Raw genomic sequence first — 26,931 nt, forward strand, 5'->3', positions numbered from 1 at the left:
TTACGCTTCCCCAAGGCGTCGTGACATCAATGCGGCTCTTTCACTTCTCTCCCGGCGACGCAACGCTAGTGAGGGTGCACAGGAGGCGTTACGATGCGTCTCGTCACGTACGCGTAAACCATGATTGTTTCATGAACCGGTGCTAAAACTAGCATCACATGAAATTAAAAAAATTGATATTCTTGGTTCTTTCGGTAGTCACGTAGAAGGGAAATAATAAAATAATACAAATATAAAACTATATTATATTAGTATTATTTTATTATTTCCCTTCTACGTGACTTTACCGAAAGAACCAAGAATATGAATCCCTGCAGTCACGAAAGCTTTAAATCGAAACAATCGTTGTTTACACGTACGAAGCGTCCGTTGTGCACTTTGGTCATGTGGTGTCGCCGGACAGCGGTTAAAGATCTGCAGACGTAGCCGACGGTTTGGCAAATGTAACTATGCATTATTTGTGCTCCCCTTGTGCAGGGAGTGATGCATGGCCACTAACAAAACACTCGCACATAACAAGCTCCGGGCTGGTGCAGCAACATCCCGCTTGCAACGATCCCTGCGCTCCTGTCATCAATCGACGAATCAGGAACGGCATATACGTTGCCGAGGAAGCTCGCGACGGCACGTGGCGCGAAACGTCGGACATCGTAGACCGAGCAACATGCGGCGCGATATGAGAACGCGTCGGGGAAAAAACGCGAGAGAGTTCCAACAACGCCGCCGTGTGGAGCACCGAATTAATACCAACAATAAGGTAAACGTTTTCCCCTGCCTTTTATTCAAAACCAACTCCGGCACATTCGTTCGTTTGGTTCCTGTTGTGAGCACAACATATATAAAGCCATCACAACTTCGCGCCAATCTTTGGAACCCCTGCGTGCATTTCAATCCATTGGGAGACAACCACCACCACCGTCCCCAGCAGCCAGTTGCACAGCGCAGCATCCTCCACGATGTGTGTGCATTCAGCGGAGTTTGTAACTGTGCCCCATATATTTAAAGTGTCAACTTTATTGAGTTTCACCAGGTACGTATGTACGCGTGTTGAACTCGTTTCGTGCCGTACGTAGCCAACCGTGATGATCGGAGGTGCGGGGGAAAGGCAACTAACTAATTTCTCAAGAAATTTCTCAAGAAATTAGTTTTATCTCCAGATGTAGGTGAGTTTGTTTAATCAGGTAACAACTCAAGAGACCAGGACGAGTTTCGTTTGCAATAATGACACCAGAGGCCTTAGCCTGCCAGCAGGGGGAGCGATGATTGCCACCGGATGTATTCACTCAATTGAGAGTAAATGTGAATGCGAACGGCCGGCAACTGCTTACATCCTTTGGTCAGGCATCGACTCCTTCCTGTAAATAAAGAGAAAAAAACGGGGGGGGGGGGCATGACGCGTGAAGAGGGGGAAGGTCATCAAAGGAGAACCACACAAAAGGCACAGCTGCCCACCGGTATGGTAGATTAACTGTGCTGAAATTATAAAAAATAATTGCATTTTATAGAGCGTCATTCATTCAATTGCATCCCACAATGTTGCAACATCAATTAGCCGGTCCCTAAGACAGATGATGCAAAAACAAAACCCCCCACTTACTTAGCAAGTAAAAAAAACCGAAATACATAAATAACGAGAGAGAGAAAAATACACGTAACATGAAAATGATCATCAAAGAGAAAATAAATTAAATAAGCAACCCCGTTCGCTCTGCGTACACCATGATCATTTGACAATGGAAAGAGGCACTCATGTTCTACTGTGAGTAGTCATTGACTCCCAAGAATTGCAATCTCCGCAGGGCATGTAGTCGAGTCACCCGGCGAGTACTTTGAAGGGAGTGCGTCGAGTGCACGCCCACGAGGTGTCGGTCTGTGTCCTCTTCACTCGCAGAGGATTTAACAGATGCACTCACGTCCCCTGCGCACTTGGGGTTGCCGTACCCACGCGCGCATCGTCGCAGTCGACTGTCGAGTGTAAGTAGTGCCGGATTAAGCTAGTGCGGGGCCTGTAGCATATGTTATAAAGGGGCTCTAAATAAAACACGTAAATATTAAAACACTATTTTTTTTACTTGCACAGTAAAGTAATTGTATTTTTTCATTTGCTATGCAGCCAGATAATACGACAAATCGCTAACCTTAAACACCCAGTTGTTCATAAAAGCTGAAGGCAGGTATAGTACTATAGTAATAGAGCAAGTGTAGAATCACTGAACCGGAATTGATAGCTTGAAAGCATTCAGCGCGGGGCCCCTGAAAGTGCGGGGCCCGTAGCTAATGTAGCTACTTTTGCTACTAGGATAATCCGACACTGAGTGTAAGTCGTGACGACTGAGGCTGGGTTCGGTGAGGTGCTGTTACTCCAGACATCGGAGGCAACACAAGGGCCCATGATTTCCTATTGCGTCCCAAACGTAATGGACAATTCCTGGACTCTCCGGGTCAAACCTGGACAGGTGTCAATGCCGGTTATACGTTTTAACGAGGGTTTTGTTCCCCTCATTCTTTAAACTTTTACTAGCCTACGTGTTAAACTAAATTTGACGAGATTTGTAATAAAAAGGCACTGCAAGGCAAAATATTATTTGCTGCATTATTTGAGCGAGAATAAAACCGCTTTATCTCATTAAATGTGGAAGAAGCAGCGACGATTTGAGGCCACCGTTCTCTCATCCTGTACACTGCTGTTACATTTTTTAATTCGTGAAAAATATTTATTTAGGACCCTGTGCCCCTTCTGTGCACTATCAACTTTTTGTCTTTTCTTGTTGCTGCTGCTGCGGCTCACGCGGCACCACGGATCTCCTCTCGTGTAAAACAGCCGGCCGACCGGCTACACGGGAACCATCATCATCATCTTCGTCAGCAATCAACCACAACTCAAACTCCAACTCCGCTGCTCACGAGTTGGTCGGTGCGACTCGCGTCATCTGCAATCATTCGCGGCGACCCCGAGACCTCCTCCGCGCTGCCCGCCGTGCGCCGTACCTGTGCGGCGCTTGCCCTCTCCTCTGCGGTGATGAGCTGCTTGTCCAGTCGCTGCAAGCGGGGCAGCGTGGCCAGCACGAACGCGCGGTACATTCCGCTGGCCTCATCGTCCTCCTCCTCTGCCGCTGCCTCCTCCTCCCCCTCGCCGTTACCGAATCCATCGGAGCATCGATTTTCTGCACGGGATAGGAACGCCGCCGCGAGAGTGGTATGGTGGCCGCGCGGTCGACTGGGCTGACAGTGGTTTGCGGATGTAGGTGCAGGTGATCAAGGATTGACGATGAAGATTTAAACTATGAAACTATTTTTTTATTTTACCAGGTAAGGCCCCCATCGAGCTACATGTCTCTTTTTTCAGAAGCGACCTGGCCACAAATGATTGCTCAACGAAGTGGATTATCATCATGTGGACATTTACAGCAGCCAAATACTCGAAACGCATGTTGATTCTAAATGTGGAGGGAAAAAACTGGAGGGACCCTGGAGAAAAATTCACGCCACCACGGGTTTTTCCCTCCACATTTAGAATGAATGTGCGTTTAGAGTATTTGGCTGCTGCTCTAAATGTCTACGTGATAAGCCACTTCTCGTTGAGCTAGTCATTTGTGGCGAGGTCGCTTCTGAAAAAAGAGCTACATAGCTCAGTGGGTCCTTTACCCGGTAAAATAAGAAGAGTTTATATTATTGGTTCTTTCGGTAAAGTCACGTAGAAGGGAAATAATAAAGTAATATAAATATTATAAATATTATTTCATTATTTCCCTTCTACTTGACTTTACCAAAACAACCAAGAATACGAATCCCTGCAGTCATGAAAGCTTTAAAGAGTTTAGTTTAATAGTTTAGTTTAATATGAAAAAATAGTCGTTGCTCGATATCGGCATGAGCAACAGAAAGAAGGAGACCGTTCAACCCTTCGTCCCAGGCAACGCATAGGAACATGTCCGCGTGTAAGCACATGCACGAGTCATGTACACGTGTGTTCGTTGCGTACGAGGGCTCTTGATTTTTACCGGACAAAACGAGCACCCTCAGCAGAGGCAGGCATTGCAGGTTCAGCACTTCTTTCACGTCCTCCACTTTGTTGCCCCTGCACAGACGACCACAAACCGCCAATTGCCACCGAGTTTCTTGCGGCATCGTTTCTACGTATCGAATTGCGAGCGATTGCGCGATAACGCGTCATCTATGATTCCGCTAATTATTTCAGGGCAAGCGTGATTTCTTTAAGCCACGGTGGCGAACCAGACTGAGAGAGCAAATGAGACGGGGGAAAAAAACGACACAAAAAAACTTCAAAGCTGATCTTGGAATGGAATCGCGACTCCCAACGGTGACTATTCCTTGAATAGCGCGGTGGGTCGGGGGGAGGCATGTTATGTATATACATATGTTGAACTTGTTTCACACCGTACATAGCCAATTCTACTAATCGGACGTGCAGGGGAAGGACAACAAACTAAACACAACAATTAGTTCTAAAGAAATTAGTTTTCGATCTAGATTCAAAAGTGCATAGCACCAGTGGCTTCCTAATATCGGAAGGAAGAGTGTTCCAGGATGGACCGCGGAAGCGCATCTGAAAGCGCGCTGATGCAGTGACCGTCTTTGTTCGATGGCCAGCCAAAAGCTGCTGCGAATGAATCATGACATCGCCTTAACAGACTGTTGGGACAAGTGCAGTTAGCGAGTATCTACTTAAGCCTGCACGGCACACAAGGGGGTGGGTGACCAGCACCACGCCCGGCAGCCTTTGTCTCCCCAGTGGCGATGTTTGCACACCGCACCAGGTACTCATTTAAGGCTGAGTCGACCTACAGGAGGCCCAGGACCGGCACAGATATTCGTCACTGGTGTTTGGTCCGTGAGCAGGAATCGACCTCGGGTCGCCGGGTTCGTAGCGCAGTGCGCTAACAACCAGCGTACCGCTCCCCGCCCACCACAAACCGTACGCACCGCAGGTTGAGGTACTGCAGCGCAGCCATGCTGCTGCTGAAACCGCCTGAGCGAGCTGACGCGGTTGTCCCGGAGGTGCAGCGTGGTCAACTTGTGCAGCGAGGAGAGTCCTTCGAGCCAAGTTATTTGATTAGCGGCCTGCACACACCCCCCACCCCAGGCACACAGAACGCACCGCAAATCTCAATGGGCCCTTCATCGGCGTATGCGTGTACGTACGTTGAAATTCTTTCCCTCACCGTACGTTAGCCAACCGCGCCGCACGTAACCAACCCGGGTAGAGACCATGAACCCCGCACACCCTTACACGGACACATTTGTCGAGCACGAAATGTGTACTGAGTGGAAATGCGTCACTCGTGGTACGCCCATGGTAAGCCTATGCGCCTGGTGGGGTGAAATGTGTGAAATGTCCACTTCTTGGAATGCACGGTGTAAATATATCCTCCCAACGGTGGGTAGGGTAGACCTGAGAAAACTAAAATGAAAAGCACTTGATGAGTTTCTTTTTGTGAAGTCATCGTGCGATTGGGCTGAATGCCGCACTGTGTTCACGTATGTATGTTGAACTTCTTTCGCACCGTACGCAGCCAACTGGAGGCGCGCGGGAAGGACAATAAACTATGTAGGCACTCATCTTCTTGGTTCTTACGGTAAAGTCACGTTGAAGGGAAGTAATAAAGTAATAAAAATAAAACATGATAAAATAATTCTCACGACGTTTCCGCCACAACGCAAGCAGCCGTCCTCAGGTGAAGAAACAGGTCTGAATGACGCTGTCTTCTCGACAGACCTGTTTCTTCACCTGAGGACGGCTGCTTGTGTTGTGGCCGAAACGTCGTGAGATTTATTTTATCATGTTTTATTTTTATTATTGTATTACTTCCCTTCTACGTGACTTTACCGAAAGAACCAAGAAGATGAATCCCTGCAGTAACGAAAGCTTTAAATCGAAATTTATGTAGGCACTCTTTATAAGTGTACATTGTGTTGGGCGCATGTGTGCATGATTCCCCGGTGTGTGTGTGTGCGCGATGCGGTGTGCGTACGTGCGCGTGTGTGTGTGTGCGTGCGGGTATGTGTGTGTGTGCGCGGGTGTGCGTGGGTTTGTGTGTGCGTGCGCGGGTGTGTGCGTGCGTGTGCGTGGGTGCGCGGGTGTGTGTGTGTGCGTGGGTGCGCAGGTGTGTGCGTGTGTGTGCGTGTGTGTGTGCGCGATGCGGTGTGCGTACGTGCGCGTGTGTGTGTGTGCGCGGGTGCGCGGGTGTGTGCGTGTGTGCGTATACGTACCATGTAAAGCTGCTGAAGGCTGGTGAGCTGCTCCAGCCCAGCAGTGGAGGAGAGCTTGTTACCACGGAGCTCGAGCGTGTGCAGCCAAACCAGGCGACACGCGCTCCCCAAGCCTTCCACCCGCACCAGCGCGTTACCTGGCAACACAAATTTGACAAAGATCCCCCCTATAGCCTTAACAGACCGTTGGGGCCAGTGCTGTTAGCGAGCACCTCTGACGGCCAGGCACGATGCACGAGGGTGTGGGTGGCCAGCATCACACCGCCTTTGTGTCGCCATTAGCGATGTTTACGCACCACGCCAGGTACTAATTTGAGGCTGAGTCGACCTAGGTGAGGCCTAGGACTGGTTCAGATAATCTTCACTGGCCTTGCCTAGGAAAGCGAGGTCCATGGGGGTGGGGTGCGAGGCCCGGGGCAAACCCCACCATGTGGGCCTCCCCCCCCAAAGCTTTCAAACTAAACCGCAAGTCTTCTTGGTTCTTTCGGTAAAGTCACGTAGAAGGGAAATAATAATACGTGAGGACAGTGCAAATTATCAGAGTTATGTTCTTTTGTTTGTATTATGACTGCAGGTATTGCGGTCTATGCAAACATGACTCCTTGTAAAAAGGTGTCAGTTTTGTTGCCAGATAGAAGGGTAAAGAACCAATTAACAATAATACGTGACTTTACCGAAAGAACCAAGAAGATGAATCCCTGCAGTCACGAAAGCTTTAAATCGAAATTTAAACCGCAAGAATTGCATCTGACATCGTGATCTCGAAGCGCGGGGGCTCCCCAAAAGTGAGGGACCCCCGGGTTAATCGCCCCGATTCGCCGTGTACCCTGGAGACGACCTCTGTCACCAGGGCAAACAGTGGGGGGGGGGGGGAGAGAAGACACGAGGAGACGCGGGTGGGACGCACCGGTGAGGTTGAGGGTCTGGAGCTGCGCGTGCTGCAGCCCCACGCCCGCGCTCGCCACGCGGTTGTGGGCCAGGCTCAGCACCTGCAGGTGGGCCAGCGGCGCAGGGTGCTCCGTCGTCTCCACGACGTTGCCGTCGGCTTTCAGCGACACCTGCGTTCCAGGGGCGGTTTCTTCATTAGGGCGATTGGGCGACGCACCACCAATCTCATTCAACTACAGAATCATGCTAGCCGTTACTGTGCCTCTGCGTCATGGCACGTTCTGTGGAGTACCGCCTCTTTTTGGGCGATTTCACTCCGGCTGAGAATCGCCCAGAGTGTTCCCATAGACTTACATTCAAAGATGTTTTTTTTCGAACGGCGGGCGCTGCAATGCATTCTCTATGGCTTCCGGGAGGGCTCGCACTAACGTGCTTACGTCATCACACGTAAGCACGTTTCAGTCAACAATATTATTTGTCGCCACCTAGTGGAATCTTTAATAAAAGAAACTGAGTGGATTGTAATAATAGTGAGTATAGAAACAAACAAGATGTATTGTAATAGTCACTTTATTCTTCATTAATATTAAAGAAGTGAAGTTGCCTTTACATGCTTAAGCTGTTAATTTATCCATTGCATGGGTGGACCTTATCCTTATCAATCATCCAGACATTTGCCCCCCCTGAGAGATTTTGCAGGAGCCGCCACTGCTGCGTTCGACGCGCACGACGTGCAAGGACAATCGGCACCGCGGCCGTAAGCGCGCCGTGTCCCGGATGATTTGTTGCAGCGTTGCATCTCTCACACTTTCTCTCTCTCCAATGCTGATATTTATATATTTTTCGATTTAAAGCTTTCGTGACTGCAGGGATTCATCTTCTTGGTTCTTTCGGTAAAGTCATGTAGAATGGAAATAATAAAATAATAAACATAAAATATAATAATTCTCACGACGTTTCGGCCACAACGCAAGCAGCTGTCCTCAGGTGGAGACTCTGTCTCCTCGACAGACCTGTTCTCCACCTGAGGACGGCTGCTTGCGTTGTGGCCGAAACGTCGTGAGAATTATGTTATTATATAAAAAATTATTATTTTATTATTTCCATTCTATGTGACTTTACCGAAAGAATCAAGAAGATTTATTATTTTTATTTGACCAAGTAAGGTTCAGAAACGACCTGGCCACAAATGATAGCGGCCGGGATCGAACCCACAACACCCTGTATACCAGGCGAGGTAGGTAAAATCTCGCCACCGTGGCGCCCAAAGTCAAACGCATGTCCACATTCTGATAGAAGTGTGGGGCAGTGTTGGTGGACTCGAACCGTTTTCTCCTGCTGGAAAAACCACGTTGATATGCAAGTGTATCACAGCTTGTAAGGGTGTATCAGTCATTACAGAGATACAAAAAGTTATCAACAGCATTGCTTATTATCAACAACAAAGAAATTCTACACACTGTCAAAGCTCTTCTCAAACACACAAGTTTACTGAGGGTATGGCGAAAATGTATCTGCAAAGGATAGTGTGAGTAAATGCAACGGACTGCATGCATATGAACATTAGAGCAGCAATCTCAATTCCTAATTTTAGAACGAAAATACTCTCATGTGTAACAATAACTTAGAATACTGCGGTTGTACTCACAAGGTAAGACAGGTTTGACAGTGGAGACAGATCAGCAATTCTGTTGGAGGAAACGTCGATATATCTTAGGTGTGGATATCCGCTGAGAATTGAGATGTTCGTCAGGGACCTGCTGGCAGAGAAAGACAAAGGTTGATTCATTGTGATTGAGCTGATTTTTGTGTTTAGTTTGTTGTCCTCCCACCACTCCAGCACGGTTCGCAACATAGTGTGAAAGACGTTCAACATACACACACTGGCGCAGAAAACATCAAACAAAGCTGACAGAATCAGAGTTAGGACTACGCCCTAGTAATTCGTCGTGTCTAGATGGACTCAAAAATAGTCATTTCAACTCATAATGTGCACAGTGTTAGCTCACACTCGAGGGGGAGAATGCCTTGGAGGCGCGAGGAACCACAGTCGAGCGGGAAAGGCGAGACGGTACCAACTATTGACCAAGCTCTGTGGACCCCTAGATATTCAGATATTTTTTTACCAATTAATAAGTGTTTACATGTGTGAGGAAACCGGAGCACCCGGAGAAAACTCACACATGTGATGAATCAATGGAAGAGGTGGAGTCAACATTTCTGCTGTACCGCCTTTAATTTTTACAAGGTAAGGCTGACTGAGCGATATAGATCTTTATCAGAAGCGAACCTGGCTATCACAAATGATAGCTCAACGAATTAGCTCATAACACGTGGGCATTTATAGCAGCAGTCAAATATTTTAAACGCCTTCTCCTGGCGAGCCGGTGTATGGCACCTCCCCGACCCCCATGGGAAGAGCGTTTCACAAGATGTGCGCGACCCACCAACCCTCGCTACCTGTATTGAAAAATGTTGATACCGCTACTGATACTCCTGCTGTTATGGAGTGACTCATGCAGCCAGCTATGGCTGCAAAGTTTCGTCGTTCATGTTATGTATATCGTTTATTGTTACATTTGAATCACAGTTCCTATGATCACTGTTACATTGTTTTTATAGATTTATTTTGGTGATTTTGAAAACGTTTTGGTTTAGCCATATTCGTTTGTCGTAGTACATAGTTAGCCTGATAACTTTAATCTAAATTGTCTTATGGTTGTTATTGTTTGACTTGCATCCCACTGGTATTTTTGCACACAGCGTTGAAATACGGTGTTTTTTCCTGGATTTTTCTGTTGCGTGTAGTCACTTGAAGATGTTTCTTGTTCATGTTTTTGTTTGTTGCGGTTGCACCCGAGTCAAGAGCCTCATGGCTCACAGGGTTATACCTAATAAATGAAACTGAAAAAACTTAAACCTCCACAGTGCTCGATTACAAGCGTGTGCCACACCGCCACGATTTTAGAAATTGCTATAGCTAGGGGGGGGGAGGGGGGACACAGCGTTACATCTCAATCTGTTAGTTGTGGCAACTGGAAGTTGTTTTCCTGTGTCTGTGCACCCGTGATTTTATCTGTGCAGGAGCGCAGGCCTTACCGTGCTGTGGCAAGCAGACGCACGTACGCGAGCGCCAATCCATCGCCGGTCTTGCAGAGGAGCGAGATGCACTCTTGCATGTCCGAAAGCGCCAATCGGTTATCGGGAACAATCTGGGGAAGTGGAATATTTATGTTATAAGACGTGTGGACGTGAACACGTGTCAATGGTATGTACAAGGGCCCATGCAGGCTCAAGTTGTGACCTGGTGAAATACACCGACTCATTGAGATTTGAGCTATGGCACAGCGCACGACAGCCAACGCTTGCGAATTAAATACATGAATATCTTAACTCGCTTTCACTTCAAACTGCGCGCATCCGACTAAACAAAATTAGAACCTTGTCGTGTGTGTACCGAGCTGTAGGAGGGAGTATGAACACCACGTATTTAAAAAATAATTTCAACAAAATAAAACCAGTCGAGTTGAGAGCGACAGTTTGGAGGCTCCTGCGAAACTCGCGACATCGTCTCCCCCGTGACGTTACCTCCGCTGGCTCCACATCTTCGTCTTTGTGCTCCTCCTCATCCCCTTGCTCCCCCTCCTTGCCTTCTTCGCTCACCAAATCCTCCTCCTCCTCCTCTCCGACCACGTCCTCATCTCCGTCTTCCTCTCTCTCCGCGTCGGAGTCGGACATCCTGAGAAGACGGCAGACCGTCGTCACGAAGAGCCAACAGCTTCGCTGCTGCGCTGCTGCTGCTGTTGCTGCTGTCTCGAGCCAAGCGACACGCCGATGGGTGCAGGAACGTGGAGTGCACGCTCGACAAATGCGCAGAAGGTTCACGTTCAACGAGGTTTTGTTTAACAGCACAAGCGGGCTTGGGTTGCTATACCTGCATGCTGAAAAAAATGATATCAGTGTAAATCTGTGTATCGTAAAAACACAACCGTTGTTGGAAACAGACGCTTGAAAAGTCGAAAGCTACTGCTGCTGCATTTCACTTGTCGAAAGCCATGGGGGGAAACATCCACACAGTGACTCGTGTCTGCCTGGGATTCATCCACAGGTTTAGATGCCCCATTGTGCCCACGCTGTGGCCTCCCACTCGGCCTCTGTCAAACTCGTGCTGCAGCTCACGTTGGGTGCATCAGGGCAAGGTGGGGGCCACGGGATGGGTGAATGGCAGCAGCGGATTTGATGGGAACGCGGGGTTTAGAATGAAGTCACGTATAAAGATAAACTAATAAATTAAATACTAGCATACGACGTTTCGATTGCAACACAAGCAATCATCATCAGGTATACATGAAATAGAAACACAAATCTAGTATACTTAGAAATGGAATGTAATACAACAGAGAGTCGGATAACATAACAGTCAACACCCTACCTGGTTGATTACGTTCTTCCTGAGAATGCTAAATTTGAGAGAGAGATAAAACACAGAATCAGAAACATATTAACAGATATATAAGCAGACAGATGTCTATATGTTTCTGGTTCTGTGTTTTATCTCTCTCTCAAATTTAGCATTCTCAGGAAGAATGAAATCAACCAGGTAGGGTGTTGACTGTTATGTTTTCCGACTCTCTGTTGTATTACATTCCATTTCTAAATATACTAGATTTGTGTTTCTATTTCATTTATACCTGATGATGATTGCTTGTGTTGCAATCGAAACGTCGTATGCTAGTATTTAATTTATTATTTTATCTTTATACGTGACTTCACCGAAAGAACCAAAGAGTAATTCCTGCAGTCACGAAAGCTCCAAATTAAGATTGGTTTAGAATGAAGGTTAGCGTGAGGGGCGAGGAAGTTATGGGTTAGGCGCAGGGGGGGGGTGACGGCTCTGGTGCTAGGTTTGTAGGGAGAAAATTAGAGACTTTTAACTTTTAAACAACTTTTATTGCCGCTAGCAGCAATCGCACTGGAGGCGATTTCAATATGAAATACACAGTCACCAGCAAACAAATGAAAATAAACGCTACAAATCGACGCGCTGTGGCGCTAAAAGCACCGCGCATAATACAAAAAAAAAGTCACGTGTCTTCCTGGTTCTTTCGGTAAAGTCACGTAGAATTGAAATAATAAAATAATAAAAATAAAACATAATAAAATAATTCTCACGACGTTTCGGCCACAACGCAAACGTCATGAGAATTACTTTATTATGTTTTATTTTTATTATTTCCATTCTACGTGACTTTACCGAAAGAACCAAGAAGATGAATCCCTGCAGTCACGAAAGCTTTAAATCGAAACAAGTAAACCCGTAAAAACAAAGTTTTTCACTATAAATCCTTTATATGCGTGGCATCGGGGCGGCTAGAGTCCTCTCGTCCTCTGGCTTGAGATGGCTGCCACCTATGGGTCAGATGATTGTCTGGCAGCATTAAACAATTGGTAATTAAATATTTTAAAAAATTCTCTAAACAGTGTAACATTTTGGAAAATTTTTTTCACGAAAATGCATTGTCACGCACAACGAGTCTGTGTGCAAAATGTCAGCTCGATTGGATCACGGGAAGTGTGTTAAAAAACGACCGAAAGATTTGCACGGTCATAAGCAAGCAAGCAAGTGAACTTAATATAAAGTATTTAAAAAGTCACGTGGTTGAGAGAATTAGAGAGAGCGGCAGGGAGAGAGGGGTAAGGGGATGGAACCCTGTCACATCGAGGTCTAGCCTCGTGTCACCAGCAGCACGGTGTGGTTGTGGCTCTCTGAGCCACACACGCTGATTACACGCGACTTATAATACAGCACACATCCCTCTGAAGAAGCTCTCAGCACGAGGTAGCGAAACGTCGGACAACAACGCTGAACAACACACCCTGTACAACACAAGAAACACATCACAGGGCGTGGGTGTCTCACTGGGGGGGGGGGGGGGGGGGGGCTCTCGGAGGTCTCACTGGGGGGGGGGGGTCTCACTGGGGGGGGGGGCTCTCTCTCGGGGGTCTCACTGTGGGGGGGCTCTCACTCCGAGGTCTCACTGGGGGGGGGCTCTCACTGGGGGGTCTCACTGGGGGGGCTCTCACTCGGGGGTCTCACTGGGGGGGGCTCTCACTCGGGGATCTCACTGGGAGGGGGCTCTCTCTCGGGGGTCTCACTGGGGGGGGGGGCTCTCATTCAGAGGTCTCACTGGGGGGGGCTCTCACTCGGGGGTCTCACTGGGGGGGGGGCTCTCTCTCGGGGGTCTCACTGAGGGGGGCTCTCATTCGGAGGTCTCACTGGGAGGGGGCTCTCACTCGGGGGTCTCACTGGGAGGGGGCTCTCTCTCGGGGGTCTCACGGGGGGGGGGGCTCTCACTGGGGGGGGGGGCTCTCTTTCGGGCTCTCACTGCGGGGGGGGCTCTCTCTCGGGGGTCTCACTGGGAGGGGGCTCTCTCTCGGGGGTCTCACGGGGGGGGGAGCTCTCACTGGGGGGGGGGGCTCTCTCTCGGGCTCTCACTGGGGGGGGGCTCTCTCTCGGGGGTCTCACTCGGGGTCTCACTGGGGGGGGGGCGCCGCTCTTACTCGAGGGTTTCGCTTGGAGCCGCGCGTCGCGTTGCTATGGAGACGGGGCCGCCCCTTCCTGGTGACGCGTCACGTGACCGCGATGTCCCCCCCCCTCCCCCCACCGTGGAGCTCGCGCCCGTCGTGGGGACTCCGCGGAGAGGGGCGAGGGGCGGGGGGCGAGGGGCGGGGGGCGAGGGGCGGGGGGCGAGGGGCGGGGGGCGAGGGGCGGGGGGCGGGGGGGCAGGGAGTCACGTGTTCAGCGCGGGGCATAACAGAGCCCCCCCCCCCACCGCCGTCACTTCCGCTTCCGGTGTACACCCTCCCCCACCACCCTCGTCCGTCCAGCATCAGCGTGACGACAGCTCGCTCGTGTCCACCTCCATCCCGCGTGTCCACCTCGTGTCCACCTCCATCCCGTGTGTCCACACACCCCCCCTCCCCTGGTGTCCACCCCACGTACCCCCCCCACCCCCTGGTGTCCACATCTATCCCGTGTGTTCCCCCCGCGTGTCCACCCACGTACCCCCCTGGTGTCCACCCCCCCCCCCTCTGGTGTCCACCCCCCCCCCCCTGGTGTCCACCCCACGTACCCCCCCCCACCCCACACCTTACACCCCACCGCCCCGCGTCCCCGCCATGGTGAACTGCGCAGTGCGCGGCTGCCGGAGCCGCTCGGCGCGAGACAAGCACGTCTCGTTCTTCCGCATCCCGTGCGTGATCCACCACCACGACGACAAGACGCGGCAGCTGTCCGTGCAGCGCCGCGCCGCCTGGCTCCGCCGCCTGCGACGCGGCGGGGGTGGTGGCGGAGACGACGCGCCGGGCGATGGACCTGGAGCAGGAGGGGGAGCGCGCGTGTGCGGCGCGCACTTCGTGCACGGCACGTGGCACGCGCACGTCACCGGCAGCCCGGGCTAGACCACGTGGCACGCGCACGTCACCGGCAGCACGGGCTAGACCACGTGGCACGCGCACGTCACCGGCAGCCCGGGAAGACCACGTGGCACGCGCACGTCACAGGCAGCCCGGCCTAGACCACGTGGCACGCGCACGTCACAGGCAGCCCGGGCTAGACCACGTGGCACGCGTACGTCACCGGCAGCCCGGGAAGACCACGTGGCACGCGCACGTCACAGGCAGCACGGGCTAGACCACGTGGCACGCGCACGAGCCACGCGTGTTTTGCCTCGGGTGTCGTCGTCGAGTTGTTGATTCCCGTGGCTGGTTTAGCCTCGATTGGAGTGTTGCGCTTTCGTTCCTACGGAAGGCAATTCTCCGCGTTGACGCATTCTATTTGGCATCTTCTCTGCGAAGAGAAAGAGTTTCGGTTGTGAGTGGTTGAACCAGTTGATTGCTTCGTCTTCCAGAGGTTTAGATGATAGGCCTGTACCCAGCCCGTCATCTAGTTATGTGGACAACAACAAGAATGTCTTTCAAGCTGTTGAAAGTGTTTTCGACAAATAACGATTGCGCTTTTCCTCCCTCGTGTTCAGGCAAGCCGTCGGCGCTGTTCGAAGTGGCGCATCCGGACTGGGCCCCGTCCCTCGCGCTGGGAAGTGACAAGCGCGCGCGGCCCACTCGGCATGCGGCCTCCGCTAGGGAAGCGAACCACGACGGTGACGGCGCGGGTCGCGGGCAGCGCGAGCCGAGCGGTGAAGCCGGTGAGCCACGGAGCCTCGGTGCCACGCACGGCCACGCTCCGCTGCCCGGTGGGCACCGCCCGTGCCGAGCGTCCCGCCGCACGGGGAGGGAGCGGAAGGGGGAGGAGGTCGAGATGAGAGGGGAGAAGTAGGAGAGTGTGTGGAGAAAGTTAGAGTGAAGTGAGAGGGAAGAGGTAGGAGAGTCTGGAGGAGAGTGGTGGGAGAGGAGAGGTGGAGAGTATGTGGTGGAGGGGAGGGGAGTGAGAGGGGTGAGGTAAGAGACTGTGGAAGAGAGTAGGTCCACTGAGCTATGTAGCTCGTTTTCAGAAGCGACCTGGCCACAAATGATAGCTCAATTAATTAGCTTATCATATGGAAATGTATAGGTGCCAAATACTCGTAAATACCTGTTTCTAAATGTGGAGGAAAAAACCGCAGGACCCGGAGAAAAATCCACGCAACAAACTCAAAAATATACAGGCGTCAGGGCAGGGATCGAACCCCGGACGTCCTGTACACCAGGCGAGGTCGTTAACAGACAATTTAACAGCAACCCCAACTCCTTTGTTATGCCTTCCCCTCGTGCCAGTCACAAAAATCCTTTTGAATTGGCAAGTTGAATTTGGGGTGAAATTATGATGACCGTAGGGGCAGAGTCTTTAGTTGTGTCAAAGTCCAACTTGGATGAAATGCACTCTGGGAGAGAGAATTACGCTGGGAGTGCCTCACCCTGGCAGATTGGTGAAACTGCATCAGGCGTGGTCGAAGTGACAGACATGCCCTGCGGATGCTTAGCTCGGAGAAATAATAAAGCCGGAGTATGATTCACGTTAACTTGTGATGGATAATTAGTAACTGGTATGTTTTCATAAAAAAAAAGACGTGACAGAGATAAGATACTGGCACTTGAAATGCATTGCTACAGAAGGATACTGCCATCTAAGCTGGACCCAAAGAGTTACCAACGTAGAAGTAAGAAACTGGTTGCAGATATAAGAAGACGACCTGATGATGCAGGCAGTGATGAGAAGGAAACTGGCACTAATTGGACACATATGTAGAATGGACAAGAACAGGAAAATTTAATTGGTTATTCGGGAAAAATGGAAGGAACCATAGAGGAAGACCTAACAGAGAATGGCTTTACATAAGAGATTGGTGCCAGAAAGATGTGGCACTACTTGAGTATATCGATACAAGACAGAGGAAAGTGGAAACAAAGGACAAAATGTGCACACCTACGGGCTATCTGCCCATGGATCGTGATGATGATGATGATGTTTTCATTCCGAAATGCGACGTTAAGTCACATCTGTAATGTTTGCTTTACAGATATGAATTTTGCGGCTTACAGCAGGCATACAGTCCTGCAAAGTCAAGTGGACGGAACACGACCCAGGAGCAGGACGATTGTGAAAATTGAAACCTCTTGTCCTGGTAAGAGTCTCTGCCTGGCATTGCTGAGCAGGTTAAAATGTCTCCCGACCAAAGCCGATAACAGCTTTTGACCGCGTGGTCTCCGTCTGAACAGGTGCATCCAAAGACCAATTCAGCGGACTGCAAGGGGATGTGGTTAACTGTGACACGTGGACACTGGCGGTTGTGAAAAACGAAAAAGGTTGCGCAGGTGTGATTTCTTGCTCATGCGGTAAACAGTAATAATGATTAGCTTGTGATAGAGGTGCCCCTTAAGGCTGTGGGGGGGAGGGCACTTAACGACGCTTTAGACACGATCAGTGACTAGCGTCGCATCTCATCTCAAATATTTAGTGTGAAAAACTAAAAAGGTTGCGCAGGTGTGATTTTTTGCCGATGCGGTAAACAGTAATAATGATTAGCTTGTGATAGAGGTGCCCCTTAAGGCCGTGGGGGGGAGGGGCACTTAACGACGCTTTAAAGACGATCAGTGACTTGCGTCGCATCTCATCTCAAATATTTAGCACGGCACCTCCAGGGGCAGCTGTCCTTGTGCGGCACAAGGTGACTCGGCACCTTGCCTGCGAGCAAACTTTTTAGCCTTCCAGTCTAAGGCAATGATTGGTAGGTGTAATCCCAATCAAGCATTACTGGACAACTACTGGACATCTGTGAAACAGAACTTCATAGCTCATCAGATTCCTCCAGTATAAATAAAGATTCTGAGTAATTTTCGGGTATTTTTTTTTGCGAATTTGACAAATGTGGTCCATGACACCGACACACGGTGGCTTGCTCTTTTCGAATGACGCCGGGGTGATATTTACAGGCCACTGTTGAAGCAGTCATCTAATTTTCCGTTTAATACACCACCGCAGTAACAACCAGGGCGGTCTGCCGGATCCGAACCGCGATACCTTCGCAACATTGTTGGGCGCCCAGGTGGCACCCAGAGCCATTATTATTGTTGTTGGTGGTGGTGTTGCTGTTGATGGGGTTAGCACCGTTGCTGGTGATGTTGATGTTGCTGTCGTGGCTGCTGTTGCGTCCCCCTCGTGCAGAGGAGGAGATGCAGGCTGGCGTGGAGGCTGGCATTGAGCGGCCCGGTGGCACAAAGCCTGCGTGGGCCGAGGTGGAGGTGGAGCTGGAGGAGACGAGCAACGGAGGAAAGCCAGCGATGCCGACTCCGGTCCCACGCGTGCGTCCACGCAATCCCCATTGCCCCACCCCCCGCCCCTGCGGCTTCCGCTCTATCTGCCTCGTGCACCGAGGCTGGCAGCGTTTTTTTTATTGAGGTTGTTAAAACGACAGCCGGTTTCAGGAATCTATTACGCGCTCTGAAATGTCGGGGGGGTCGAATGTTCATTCGGTCGAGACTGTTTTTTTAAGTTTCGTATTGCGTGGCGCTCGCGCGTTCGTTACTCCGCTGCCGACGTGTCCCGCACGTCGACGCGCGCTGGAGGGGGGGAGGGGAGGAGGGGATGGGTGGACTAAACCTCCCGCGGTTATACCTCGGCACAGGTCCCTCGCAAGAATCTGCGGGGAGCGCGGCGGAAGAAGCGCTTCACGGCCGCTGAGCTGCGTCTCCTGGCTGGGCTCGAGGTGTCCGGGCACCGCGGGATCCTCGCCGGGCTGGGCGTGCCCCTGGCCTTGCGTCCGGGGCGAGGGGCAGCAGCCCGGGAAGAAGTCGGCCGCCCGCCGAGAGCACGCCCGCGGACTGAGAAATCGCGGTGCGGGAAACCTCCGGTTTGCCCGCTCCACGTCCGGGTGACGGGCCGCGGGGCGTCGGGCGACGAGCCGCGGGCGGGGACGACCGTCGGGCACGCGGCGGCACGGCGCCAGCGGCAGGGGCTGACGTCCGCGGAGCGTCTCGCGCTGGCGTCCTACAGGCTGGAGCAGATGGAGGGCGGCACGTGCGGCCCCGACGCCGCCGGCTCCTCCGACGGTGAGCGTCCGCAAACTCTCGAGTGAGCCCCGGCGACGGCCGATAACCGCTAGATGTCCCTCGGGGGAGGAGGGGTCCCTCGTCGTGGTGTAGGTGTCGCCTCTCCGTGGCGCTCGCAGTCGCGGTTGGATTACGGCCGCGTCCCTTTAGATTTTGGTTCAGCTGGAGGTGCTTACAAAAAAGAAATCTGCAATGCCTTATCCAAGTCATTAAAGCAGTTGAAAATGTGGATATATCTTACCTTGTTTTATATATTCATAGAGCGCTTTCACTCAAGGCACTTATCAACATAGTTTAAAAAACGATGGCAATAGAATGATTTAGATGGCTGGGGTGTGCAAGGGTTGAGGAATGAGTGACCCCGATAGAGGGGTACTTAGGGGGTCACAAAAGGTCAGGGGAGGGACGGGAAGGAATGGAGGGGCGAGGGGAGGGAAGAGAATGGGCAATAGAGGAAGAGGTGAGCTACAAATGATCAAATTCTCTGTTGTTGGTCGTATGTTGATCTTCCTTCACACCGTACAAAGTCAACCGTGCACATCGGAGGTGCGGGGGAAAGACAACAAACTAAACACAAAAAGCAGTTCTAAAGAAATTCGATTTTAATCTCGATTTAAAAGTTCATAGTTCCAGTAGCTTCCTAATATCAGAAGGGAGAGCGTCCTAGACGGCCGCAGAAGCGCATCTGAAAGCGCACGATGCAGTGAGCGTCTTTGTTCGATGGACAGCCAAAAGCCGCTACTGCGAGGATGACCGTAGTTTGCGTGATGGTTTATGCTCCTTGACGTCCTGAGCCACTGGTGGAAATTCCATAATTCCAGGACGTCTACAGCATGATCCCTATTGACTTCCCATGCTTGCATCTATAGACCCTAGTGGGATCAGCCGAGCCAACTAGTGACTGCAATATAAACTCGCAACTTATCTCTAATGGGTCAGACAGCGCGAATGACATCTAAGGTTTTTCACGGCATTAAAATACATCCTCAAATGCTGTTGAGCCAAATGTAATTTCGGCAGCAAGTAATCACTGAGTGATTGGCTCTCATCTCCCGTTTACAGCCCTGCGTCAGTGGTGGGGCATTTTGCATGAATCCTGGAGTGTAAGCATCGTTGACTTCCCCATAAAGCTGTCGTCATTTTATTGCCTGCGAACGTCTTAACTTTTATTCAAACTCACGACCTTCCAATTGCAAGCCGCTCGCTCTCCCGCCGAGCTGCCGCCCGAACGGTTAAACGACACTCGTTGCTTGCGACTAAAGAAACTTCCTGTTGCGAATTCAATTTTATTTTCTACGCCGCAGAATCCGCCACTGCCCAGCTTGATCCCAGCCGGCCGCGCACACCGACGGAGCCGCCCCATTCCGCGGCGTCGGCGCCTCCCGCGGCGTCGGCGTCTCCCGGCGGCGGCAACAGCAGCAGCCGCCCCGCAGGCCGCAAGCGACGGGAGCCTGGGGGACGCGCGCGGGAGCCCGCTCTACCGACTCCCCCCACCGCGGGGGGGGCTCCCAGAATCCCCCGCGGCACCGCCGTGGCTCGACGGCGTGGGACGCGTGCCGGGCGCGAGGACTCGCCGACGGCGCTGCTGCTCCGGGCCGACGGAGACGCGGCGAGGAGGCAGCTGAGGCGGGTGGAGCGCCGCGTCTCCCAGAACGCCCGCTGGCTGCGCGCGGAGAACGCCCGTCGCGACGAGGAGGTGGGGCTCCAGCGGGAGCAGTTGAAGATGCTCGGCAGCATCGACCGTCGGCTGAAGAACCTTCCCTCCCTCCTGGCGCCGTTGTTGCGGCGATGGAAGAAGGGTGGTGGAGAGTTTCGAGCGTGAGGTTTCGTGCTCAAAGTGGACGTGGGTCAGCGAAATGACGGAAGGAAACTGATGTTATCGAATGAGCTCGCAGGAACGCAAGTGAACAGAAGAAAAACAAAACTATTGTTTGGCTCGAGGAATTGAAAAGATCGTACGACTTGAACTCAACGTTAAATCGATGCGATGTATTAACCCTTTCCCATCGGAAGGAAAAGGCCACGCGGGAGAGCATGGCGCAGTTCTGCGCCAGCTGTCGTAGAGTAGCCGTCGCCACGCTTCTCTGCGGCGAGTAGTGTACAATGTCCTTAAAAGAACGGCGCTACCGCCCCTCTTGGTAAAATTTACCCGAACCGCTTGCGCGTTCCCAGATTCAGCGGTGAACGGAACGCCCACCCTGCAACTTGCAGATGTCTCGGAACGTGTCAATTGTCTCTGGCAAGTTAACCTCCAGATTGATCGAGATCACATCCTGGGTGATCACGGCACAAATGACAAACATCGTACGATATGGGTGAAGGCCTCCCCCACACACTGTGTCGGTCATGTGGGTTGCTTGACCATACTTCACCACGCCGGTCAGTGCAGTTTGGTGAATGAGGGCCAGAGGTCGCAAACGGGTTTTGATTCCTTACCCGTACCCGTACCCGGCCGCACCAGGGTCGCAAACGGCTACCCGTACCCGTACCCGGCCGGGTATCGGGTAGGGTATCGGGTAGGGTACGGGTATCGGGTACCCGATTGCGACTTCTGATGAGGGCTGCCACGGCTGATGTTAGCCATGGCGGGCAATCGAGCTCATGTTGCCCGGGTTTCGGAGTGCAGTGCGCTAACCCACCACGCCACCTCTCCACCACCACCTCTGCCGTAGCGTCACTGGCGATAAGTGCTTTTACAGTGGTGGCTCGAGACGTAAACAAGCCAAGTGAAAAATATCAACTCGAATTCAAATCCTGATCAATGTCACGTGCTAATCAACATCAAGCCAATTACGATCTCGTCGCTATCTTGTCTGCAACTCTCTCTCATCTCATCTTGCCACATCCCTATGGTACATCTACATTTTTCTCATGTTATATCTCGAACTATTCTCTCTTGTCTTTTCTTTCATTTCACTCAAGAGTTTACACGTTTAAACGGGGGCCCCAAAATAGATTTTTGTTCTTCGGACCGCCAAATTGGCCGGCACTACCCCCCCCACCCAAAGTAAAGAGTTATTATTCTTTGTTCTTTCGGTAAAGTCACGTAGAAGGGAAACAATAAAATAATAAAAATATAAAAAATATAAAAATTTGTTTCCCGTCTACGTGCCTTTACCGAAAGAACCAAGAATATGAATCCCTGCAGTCACGAAAGCTTTAAATCAAAATTTTAAAAGTTATTGTTATTCTTATAGAGTCGTCGGTGTTATTAGCGCTGTCAGGATTGAGTGTGTCTCGAGATATTTCTGTTGGCATCCAATCGGAGCATCGTTAATTCATGAATTAAATATTTTTTTGCACAGTATTCCTTCTTTCTCCACTTGGACGAAATGCACGCGGCGATTGGAACAGATTCAGATCCACACCTGGAGCCATTTTTAGGGATCCTCCGTCAGACGTCTGTTGTGTGTGTGGACACTGAGCTGCGTTGTGAACAATGCTGGGAGTGTCGATGGGTGAGAGTCGTGGGCGAAGCGGAAAGAAAAGTGAGGTGACCTGAAGTGTGAGTGAGTGTGTGGGTGATTCAGTGTGTGGCGTTGTGAGGAGCGGTGGTGTAGCGGTTAGCGCGCTGCGCTATGAACCTGGCCACCCGAGTTCGATTCCCGCTCGTGGCCAACACCAGTGATGATTATCTGAACCGGACCTGGGCCTCCCCTAGGTCGACTCAGCCTCAAATTAGTACCTGGTGCGGTGTGTAAACATCGCCACTGGGGACGTAAAGGTGGCCGGGCGTGGTGTTGGCCACCCACACCCCCTCGTGTGCTGTGCCGGCCATCATCTTCTTCTTCTTGTTCGTCCATCAAAGTTGATGATGACCATGGCACGTTTGTCATTTTGTTGGGTTTTGATGAGTGCGCAGATGGCTGAAGAGGCCAATCCGAGCCCAGAATTCTCTGTGGCACACTGGACAGGTCAGGGAGGATGTAGAGCTCTGAGGTGCAGCCACACGTCCTTCCTTGGTAGATTTGCGCTGCTGCCTCTTCAAGATAGCACAGGAGCGTCTCCTACTCTCACAGAGGACTGCACCATCCTGTACTTTTCTTCTCCAGGCAGGTCGGTCCTGTGCTAGGGATTCCCAGCTTTTCAGGTCGAATCCAAAGCTCTTCAAGGAAGCTTTAAGGGTGTCCTTGTAGCGCTTTTTGGGGCCACCTTGTGCTCGCTTGCCATTCCTCAGCTCGCCAAAGAAGACTTGTTTTGGAAGTCTCGCGTAGGGCATTCTGGTCACGTGGCCAGTCCATCTAAGCTGTTCCTTCGCAAGCAAGGTGTAGATGCTGGGGATATTTGCCTTGCTGAGGACTTCCGTGTCAGGGATTCTGTCTTGCCACTTGATCCTCAGCAGTTTCCTCAGACAGCTCAAGTGGAAATGATTCAATTTCTTGGCATGGCGCTGGTAAACTGTCCAGGCTTCGCACCCATACAGAAGAGTTGGTAAGACAACAGCCCGGTAGACCTTCAGTTTTGTCTCCTGCTTGATGCCAGTCCTTTCCCATACCGAGTCACATAGACGTCCAAAGGCTGCACTGCCCTTGACAATCCTGATGTTAACTTCATCATCTATGTGCACAGCGTGAGACAGTGTACTTTCCAAGGTAAGTAAACTTGTCAACGGCTGAAAGCTTTTGCCCATTCACAAAGATGGTTGGCTCAGTGTAGGGTTTCCCAGGAGCAGGTTGGTATAGGACTTCAGTCTTCTTTGTGCTGATTGTTAGGCCGAAGTTGTTGCAGGCTGAGGAGAGGTGGTCCATACTGTCCTGTAGATCTTTATTTGAGTCAGCAGCCAGAGCACAGTCATCAGCAAACAAAAGTTCTCGAACAGTGATTTCCTCCACTCTAGTTTTGGCTTGCATCCTCCGCAGATTGAATAGCCCACCGTCAAAACGGTAGATGAAGTTAATCCCAGTGTTGTGGTTCTGGAATGAGTCTTGCAGCATGGCAGAAAACACCATGCTGAAGAGCGTTGGCGCTAAAACGCAGCCTTGCTTCACCCCGTTTGTGATTGGGAACGGATCAGAGAGTTCTTGCTGGTCTCTAACGCTGGCCATCATGTCATCATGGAGTTTGCGCACGATGCCAATGAACTTGTCTGGACACCCAAACTTGGCCATGATTTTCCATAGGCCCTCCCGGCTGACTGTGTCGAATGCTTTTGTTAGATCAACGAAAGCCATATATAGATCAACATTTTGTTCTTGGCATTTCTCCTGTAACTGCCGGGCAGTAAATACCATGTCAGTGGTTCCGCGGTCTTTTCTGAAACCACACTGACTCTCAGGTAGCAGACCCTGGTCTAGGTGGACAATTAGGCGGTTCAGAAGGATTCTTGCCAAGATTTTGCCAGCGACTGATAGTATGGGGATGCCTCTATGGTTGTCGCAGTCCTGCCGATTGCCTTTTTTTTTTTATATAGATTGATTATAGTAGTATCCTTGAACTCCTTGGGAACGGCTTCTAATTTCCACAGAGACTGGAAGAGGTCGTCAGTTTCTCGACTAAGCGAGGCCCTCCAGCCTTGTAGATTTCTGCTGGAATGGCATCGGACCCTGGAGCTCTGCCTGATGAGAGGAGTGTTATGGCTTTGCTGGTTTCCTCAATGGATGGTAGAACAGCCAGGGACTGGTTTATTTCAACTTGAGGCAGTCTTGCAATTGCCTCCTCATTTATGCATGATGGCCGGTTGAGGACCGCGCTGTAGTGTTCGACCCATCTAGCAAGTATTTTGTGCTTCTCCGTGAGGAGTGTTGTTCCATCTGAATTCAGGAGAGGTGAAGTTCCTGAGTGTTGCGGACCATAGACCTGCTTGAGTGCATAATAGAGGCACTTGGTGTTGTTACTGTCAGCGTAGGATTGAATCTCCTCAGCTTTTGCGCACAGCCAGGCGTCTTGCATGACTCTGAGTCTCTGCTGGACAATTCTGCGAATGTTGAGGAAGGCAGTTTTCTTTAAACTTGAGCTGCTGTCATTCAGATATGCTTTATGCAGGCGGTGTTTTTCGTCAAGGAGTGCTCGGATTTCTGCATCGTTCTCATCAAACCAATCTTGATGTGTACGTAATGGAACACCAAATGATTCAAGGGCTGTAGAATGCAGCACGGTCTTGAGAGCAGTCCAGTCTGCCTCAGCGTCTGTATGCTCGAAGCTTAGAGACTCCAGGTGATGATCTAGAGCCTCAACAAAAGCCAGTCTGGTGTGTTCCTGTTGTAGGCGAGTGATGTTAAGACGCTTGACGCGTCTATTTCCTTGTGGGCGTCTGGGAGGCTTAATCCGGATGTTCAGTTTGGAGATGATGAGACGATGGTCAGTCCAACATTCAGCACCGCACATTGCATTGGTCACCCTGACATCGTGCCGGTCGCTCCTCCTCACGATGACGTAGTCAATCAAGTGCCAGTGGTGTGTGAACGAGGATGCATCCATGAGGTTTTCTTGTGCTTCGGTAGTTGTAATATCGTGTTGGTGATGAGCAGGTCAAACTCAGAGCATGTTTTCAGCAGTAGAAGACCGTTGCTGTTACATTTTCCAATGCCATGTGCACCTATGACTCCATTCCATGATTGATGGTCACTTCCAACTCTGGCGTTGAAATCACCCAGTATCAGGAGTTTGTCCGAGCTGGCTGTGGCAGCAATAATGACTTCCAGGTCATTATAAAACTTGGTTTTGACCTCGTCAGAGTTGGTCATGGTAGGGGCATAGGCACTGATGATGGTGGCCACCTTTTTACCCAATAGGTGGAGCTGTAAGGTCATTAAACGGTCGTTTATCCCCTTGGGTTGGCTTGCCAGTTGGTTGACCAGGTGGTTTTTTACTGCAAAACCAACACCAGCATCACGTCTCTCCTCCTGGCCTCGTCCGCTCCAGAAGAATGTGTAACCTGCACCCACTTCAGTCACTTGTCCAGTATCGGCCAGTCGGGTCTCACTAAGGGTAGCAACATCCACATTGTATCTGGCTAGCTCTCTGCCCACGAGGGCGGTGCGTCTCTCAGGTGTTTTTGATCCAGATGTGTCCATCAAAGTGCGCACATTCCAGGCGCCAACAGTGAGTGGTATCACTTTGGTCTTTTTCATTTTATTTGTTTTTGTTTTTCGACCGCAAGTATGGGATCCCGCCAGCTGCGGTAGGCTGGCCAGGATGTTTTGAAGCAGACAATGTTTAGGGTACCTTTTCTAACCCTTTCCTCACTACGGAGGTGAGCAGTGTGATCCTGAATAGGGCTGCTCAGTCACTCAGGGTGCTGCCGGACTTCACTGCTGCTTCGGTCCAGTGAGGGAACGACCAATATCCTGAGCCGCCTGCGTGCAGGTTTCCGGCTACAGCTTCCAGCATATCCGTGCCTGCTGCTTCGTCGCTCACCCATCGCCACAGGACTTGGATAATGACGATGGTAAATAAAGTGCCATGACTTGCGCAGAGAAATTGGATTTAAGTGAGGGTGATTTGCGCAGCGTCAACTTCACTCTCTCGACCAGCCGCATCTGTACCCAGTGGTCCTGGTTGCAGTGGAAGGTCCAAAGACCCGTTTTGGTGGAATTTCCTCCACCAGGGGTTCCACACGCCCAGGCTCAGACAAGCTGAGTTTGCCGGGTTAGTTAACTGCCGCCCGGGGTTCGGCGTTGGCAGCTGCTGACTGTACCGACTCACCAGGGATGTTGAGCCTGGTGTGCGCCTACGGTAGCAGCTAGAGGGCCGGGCCAGATGGAACAAGCCTGAGGCACAACTAGCTGGTCAGACGCCGGCCATCATAGGTGCTCGCTAACAGCACTTGCCCCAACAGTCTGTCAAGGCTATACGGGGGATATTTGTCTTTGTGTTGTGGGGAGTGGTAGTACAACGGTTAGTGCGCTGCGCTACGAACCCGGCTACCCGAGTTTGATTCCCACTCACGGCCACCAACAACAGTGAAGATGATCTGAACCGGTCCGCAGCCTCCTCTGGGTAGACTCAGCCTCAAATGAGTACCTGGTGTGGTGTGTAAACATCACTGGGGGAGACAAAGGCGGCCGGGTGTGGTGTTAGCCACCCAAGCCCCCCTCGTGTGCCGTGCCGGCCTTAATAGGTGCTCGCTAACAGCACTATAGGGGGATCTTTGTCTTTGTTGTGATATTTAAACACGGTGGTTCAACACTTTGCATGAGACGAAACGGTCAGTGTGGAGGAATCGACGAGTGAAGATCACCGCAACAACCATGGTAGTGTTAGCAGCGATGTAAGAGTAATAACAATACTCGATTTTGATCCATGATATTGTCAAAACGTGTATTAGCG

General features: G+C 51.1%; 2 protein-coding genes across 2 annotated transcripts; one reads left to right on the forward strand and one right to left on the reverse strand.

Moving 5' to 3' along the window:
• Positions 1 to 760: 760 nt before the first annotated feature.
• Positions 761 to 13,824, reverse strand: LRRC23 (leucine rich repeat containing 23). The gene is given in 11 exon segments (XM_061572563.1): positions 761 to 1,355; positions 2,989 to 3,164; positions 4,002 to 4,078; positions 4,945 to 4,991; positions 4,993 to 5,082; positions 6,232 to 6,368; positions 7,139 to 7,289; positions 8,768 to 8,876; positions 10,219 to 10,331; positions 10,708 to 10,858; positions 13,681 to 13,824. Coding segments are annotated over 10 exon segments (1,068 nt in total). The 5' UTR covers position 10,858; positions 13,681 to 13,824; the 3' UTR covers positions 761 to 1,337.
• A 409-nt stretch (positions 13,825 to 14,233) lies between these two features.
• Positions 14,234 to 25,063, forward strand: LOC133354996 (uncharacterized). Its single transcript, XM_061572246.1, has 7 exons — positions 14,234 to 14,542; positions 15,156 to 15,323; positions 16,635 to 16,739; positions 16,834 to 16,929; positions 17,780 to 17,916; positions 18,240 to 18,663; positions 19,968 to 25,063. The coding sequence occupies exons 1-7, from the start codon at positions 14,299 to 14,301 to the stop codon at positions 20,483 to 20,485; spliced, it is 1,692 nt and encodes a 563-aa protein (XP_061428230.1). The 5' UTR covers positions 14,234 to 14,298; the 3' UTR covers positions 20,486 to 25,063.
• The last annotated feature ends 1,868 nt before the right edge of the window (positions 25,064 to 26,931 follow it).

Source organism: Lethenteron reissneri, chromosome 50 (genome assembly GCF_015708825.2).
Source record: "Lethenteron reissneri isolate LAM-NWPU_2019-01 chromosome 50, ASM1570882v1, whole genome shotgun sequence".
NCBI lineage: Eukaryota > Metazoa > Chordata > Hyperoartia > Petromyzontiformes > Petromyzontidae > Lethenteron > Lethenteron reissneri.